The 5,000-nt window shown below is 50.0% G+C and overlaps 1 protein-coding gene and 1 long non-coding RNA gene across 2 annotated transcripts in view; one reads left to right on the top strand and one right to left on the bottom strand.

Annotated features, from left to right (window-relative positions):
• Positions 1 to 5,000, top strand: part of LOC119598949 — a 25,579-nt gene that overhangs the window by 754 nt on the left and 19,825 nt on the right. The gene's annotated exons all lie outside the window — the stretch shown is intronic.
• LOC119598948 (cholinesterase 1-like) overlaps positions 1,362 to 5,000 on the bottom strand; it is a 4,038-nt gene continuing 399 nt past the window's right edge. The window contains 10 exon segments of the mRNA XM_037948658.1: positions 1,362 to 1,504; positions 1,762 to 1,876; positions 2,063 to 2,192; positions 2,332 to 2,497; positions 2,613 to 2,788; positions 2,943 to 3,084; positions 3,202 to 3,401; positions 3,598 to 3,783; positions 3,970 to 4,111; positions 4,528 to 4,659. Of these exon segments, the coding sequence (XP_037804586.1) occupies positions 1,424 to 1,504; positions 1,762 to 1,876; positions 2,063 to 2,192; positions 2,332 to 2,497; positions 2,613 to 2,788; positions 2,943 to 3,084; positions 3,202 to 3,401; positions 3,598 to 3,783; positions 3,970 to 4,111; positions 4,528 to 4,659 (1,470 nt within the window). The 3' untranslated portion in view covers positions 1,362 to 1,423.

Genomic DNA, 5,000 nt, shown 5'->3' with positions numbered 1-5,000 from the left:
TTTATATCTATCTGTCTGTCCATATATCTATCTATATGTCTATATGTAATTATCTATCTATTTATATATATTTATATTTATCAATCTATCTACCTATTTGTCTATCTATGTATCTGTTGTTCATTTCATCGCACTTGAATACTAGGCAATAGTAAAAAATCATCATAGCTAGATTTCATTTTATTTATATTCACAATCGCTACAAAAACAAAAACGAAGAGAAGAGAGAAAACTCAAGGATGAAAATGTAAAAACCAGGTATCCTACGAAGTACACAAGAAGAAGAGGAGGAAAGCCTTATCCTTCGTGAAGGTCCCTTACACATATCCTAAACGTGTGATCAAATATCGACAACGGCAGACAATAGATATCACAAGGTTGAAGTCACACCGTTTTATTGAATCATGTTGGTACTGTACATGGAGGGCAAAGGAGTCTGCAATCGGGATATTTGCAGTGTTACGAAATGATTTGTGTGTTCCTCTGTATGTAAGCGTGTGGAGAGAGAGAGAGAGAGAGAGAGAGAGAGAGAGAGAGAGAGAGAGAGAGAGAGAGAGAGAGAGAGAGAGAGAGAGAGGAGAGAAACTATCAGACAGACAGAAAGATAGACATAGAGGGAAAGGGGAAAGGGATAAAGATATAACAGTATTTCTTTAGTACATTTCTTGCATTGCGAACTTATTAGTTCCTCGTTAAGAGAATGGACAATCTTATACAATCTATTACCACTTCACAGTCATACTTTGGCTCAGTCCAGTTCGGTTGGAGTTCGGGAAGAGCAGGGTTCGAAATAAAGATCGAGAAATTTCTATAAGGCAATTCTAAGGACCAAAAATATTTACTACAGCTTTGTAGTAGTTGGCAGCAGGGACTGTGCAGCCAGTAATCTTCCCTCATCAACTGCAGATTTTCATATTTGTCGTCCTTGCAGCAGTCAGGATGATTAAGGAACCCTAGAACCAATTTCCTGTGATATATTGCGACTCAGCATGATCTGTGTCTTAAACAACTTGACCTCGCCACAATAGGTGCTGAAGCAGGTGCAAATTAGTACTGCTGTATTGCTTGTTTCCAGCATCAGAAAAATAGGACTCGCTGGTAGTCGATGACTGGAGACGATGCTCTCTATGTTAATATTCATGTTTTATTAACGGATGCATATTTTTTATCAATGTTAGAGGGAGACACCCTATATCTATTATGCTGCGAGTTTGCCGGTTTTTTTTTTTTTTTGTCTCATAAATACGTTTTATACACACATTGTAACGGTGTGTATCTTTTGTTGATAGATATCAACATATTTGTTTGAACACTTTGTAGACAAATATGAATTTCGTATAAAAGGTAAATAACACAATACACATGCTTGATATATGCTAATTATTCAAGCGATAAGCAACCGAGGCTCTTTCATCCTGGCGTCCTAATTCTGGTCCTTGGAGAAGCGGTCCGGGTACAGCAACTTGTTCATCTTCCTCGGCAGATTCCTCCAGAATTCGATGTCCTGAAAAAGGTGAAAATGTGACACCATTTAATTTTAGCCATTACACTCGGAAATTACGGGCTTGTTTGCAGCATGCAAAGCCCATTCTGGTGACAAGTTATGCAATGCAGAGTATATAAATTAAGCTGTCCGCCTTGCTTTTGACATGCTTGAAATGGGAAATTGTTGGGGCCAGTTTCTTGTTAAAAGTTTCGTATCAGCGTGATCGCGGTCCCTCCACCCAAGATTATTTAGGGCCCTGTGACTGAACGCAGTACCTGATCCCTGGCGTAGGCCTTCATGGCGGGGGCGGAGGTGATGCCGAGGTAGGAGAGGCTCGAGGCCTCGGTCGGCGTCCACTTAAAGCCCAGGGACAGGTCGGGCGTCGGGTTCCTACGAGGGAGATCATTTAGTGGATTGCATTCTTTTGTGCAGCAAATAAACTGACGTTTTTGCAAGAGAGTTATGGAACTCATTGCTCCTCCAAAGAGATAGTTCACTGCAGCGGTGTGTCACATCAGCTCCCGAGACGAAAATTACCCGTTATTCGACATCCGTTAGAAAGTGTTTCCCTCTTACCCGGTGGCGGCAAAGTTGGTCCAGAGATCCACCATGATCCGAGACACGAAGAGGTCCTCGTCCTTGCTCAGACTGATGTTGAGCTTATCGAAGGAGAAAAGGTACTGCAGGTCATCCGAGTCACCCACGTCTGTGTGCGAGAGGAAGCGTTTGTGTCGCTCGCCGCCGGAGTTAAAATCCGTCACTTGAAGATAAAACAAAACAAACTGACAATGAATATATCAGTGTGCACAAAACCTCGGAATCTGCACTCAGTCAGGGCTTCTCACAGGCCAGGTTCCAGGCGGGCGAGGGTCCCCTGAACAGGTCGGAGAAGGCGTGCTCCCCGCGGTGCTGCAGCTCGTAGGCGAAGACGCGGTAGCCGAAGGCGGCGTCGCGTGCATGGTGCACGATGGTCTCCACATTGCACATGCTGTAGAAGCTGTCGCCGAGGAGCTTGGGGGACAAGGAGGGTCGGGATCAGGCCGAGGTACTGACACTGAGATGCACTTGCTTCAGAGCCCATTTATAAATCAGACTGTGGCAATTAGCGATTCCCTGCTGGTCCTACCTTGACGAGAGGATCGATCTTGGTCAGGTCGAACTCCATAGGCCCCAGGTACCTGTGGAAGGCCAGGCGGGCCAGGTACTCGGGGTCGTCGTCCCAGGCCTCGAAGCCGAGGGCGGGGGGACCCACGAGGCTGAAGTTCTGGATCATGCTGTCCACGACGCCGTCCTCCACGAACGCTGTAGGAGGAAGCGCGAGAGAGGTTCCAGATTACTTGAAAAATCGACCGCCAGTTGGCGAAATGCTGTGCAGTAAGTGCGTAACAGTAAGTCTTTATATATGGCTAAAATGGTACTTGTGGCTGCGTAGACAGAGCCAGACGCCGTCCCTCACCTCTGGCGTTGAGAGCACCTTCGTCCCGCGTGACCCCGGACAGGACGTCGACGCGGTTGTAGCGGCCCTCCCTGACCAGCGTGGCGGGGTGGTCGGGCAGGAACTCGCCGTCCACGCGGGGCGTTAGGACATACGGGGAGGGCTGCGGGCGGAGGCAAGGGTCACTTTTCTTTCTGTCCGTTTACTGATACAGAGGCGCATAAATACGCATATCCATGCACACACACATGTAAGCTGCCCAGATGGACGCTGTGCTCACCATGATGTAGGGCAGCACGGCCATCAGCTGCTCGATGGGGACCTCCCTAAGGCAGTCGACGAGCGCAGTGCTGTTGCCCCCGCGCTCGCCCGAACAGCCCACCATGCGGCCGAAGCTGAAGGCCACCTGTCGGTGGTCTTCCCGAAGCGCCCAGGGACACAGCGCCGCCCCCGACTGCATGATAGCTTGCTGGAACAGGCCTTCGGGAAAGGCGGGAAGAAATTAGTGACAGAAGTCTTTTTGCATAAGGTCTAATTTCTTTCTATACATATACACACATCCCCACCTCCACATCTCGAACAGGCCATGAAAAATGAACCTACCACTGGCCAAGAGACAGACATACCACTGGCCATGAGAGAAGGACTTACCATTGGCCATGGGAGACGGACTTACCACTGGACATGGGAGACAGCATGTGGTAGTGCACTGCCGCACCACCCGCGTTTTGGCCGAAGATGGTGACCTTGTCTGGGTCGCCGCCGAGGTCGCGGATGTTGTCCTGCACCCAGCGAAGGGCCAGCGCCTGGTCCTTCAGCCCCAGGTTGCCAGGGAGCTCGGAGTCCTCGGTCGACAGGAATCCTGCAGATCCAAGAGGGAATTGACCGCATGAAACCTTCATGGCTCTGGCGCAATGGCGGGAACGCGAGAATGGGCTGTATCATTGTGCCGACACAATACCCGCTGATCACTGACCACAAAGCCACCTTCGTACGCAACATGCCACCATAGATACGGGTCGCATTTGACGCGGCGCCGGATACGAACCCAGGACGCCGAGGCGGTGCTGCAGGACGACGAGGACCACGTCCTTCGCCAGGAGGAACTCCGGCTGGAACAGGGGCGTCACGTCGCTGATGAAGCCTCCTTGGGGAAGCCACACCATCACGGGGAGGTCGGTCCGGTTGGGCTGAAACACCATTCAGAGTTACTAGGAGTTGCAAGGTTGCCGGCGATTGCAAAAGCACTCACGAAAATTAATGGCAGTCAGACAAGCAAAAGAAGAGAAAAATGACCTAAGACGAACGCCCAAATCCCAGACTGAGAAACTGTCATTTCATACTTTATTCTGTTTATGTCTGCCCTCTTTACTTGAACAAAGCGTAGTCGGGCAAACAGCCCTCACCCCCCCTCCTTCCCCTGCAAAAATACCCGCAATGACCCTAAAATCTATCTGGAAAAATAGTAAGAGGAATAAAGCTTATAATCTCACTGGCTGTTCCCCAGCAGCGACCCCACGTCATCCAACACGGCGCCTTCGCCTCCTGTGTCCGCCCTGCTCCAAGGGCGCCGCCCCCGCGCGCTCCTCTTCCCGAGGCGACTCACCTGCGGCGTGTACACGGAGAGGTAGAGGCAGTCCTCGTGCGTCCAGTCCGAGGGCGCGTCTGGCTGCGGGCACAAGGGCGGAGCCACAGTGCCGTTCCTCACGCCCTCCCACGCCCCGGCGGCCACGGGATCCTGCGGAAGGGGTCGGTGGCACTCAGAAAGGAGTCGTAATTGGCACTCATTAAATAGCTATTTGCTGGCATTCGCTACGGAGTTGAAAGAAACTGGGACTCGGGTCGGAGGAAATGTTAATTTATCACAGACGATAGGAGGCACTTGAGTCAACAACAAAAATAATTGTTATTGGATATGAAAAAAGAATGCAAATGGAAACCTTGAAAGTAGTTTAAGAGAGATTAATGATAGCATTTGGAAATCAAACCGCTCTTGCTATCCCTTTGGTCAAGGGGGACTTTGTGAGGCTTTGTGCCTCTCCTCCTTGACCCTCCGTCGCACCCTGACCCCCGGCCACT

Source organism: Penaeus monodon, chromosome 42, assembly GCF_015228065.2.
Source record: "Penaeus monodon isolate SGIC_2016 chromosome 42, NSTDA_Pmon_1, whole genome shotgun sequence".
NCBI classification, from domain to species: Eukaryota; Metazoa; Arthropoda; class Malacostraca; order Decapoda; family Penaeidae; genus Penaeus; species Penaeus monodon.
This window is presented reverse-complemented; position numbering and strand designations above follow the sequence as displayed.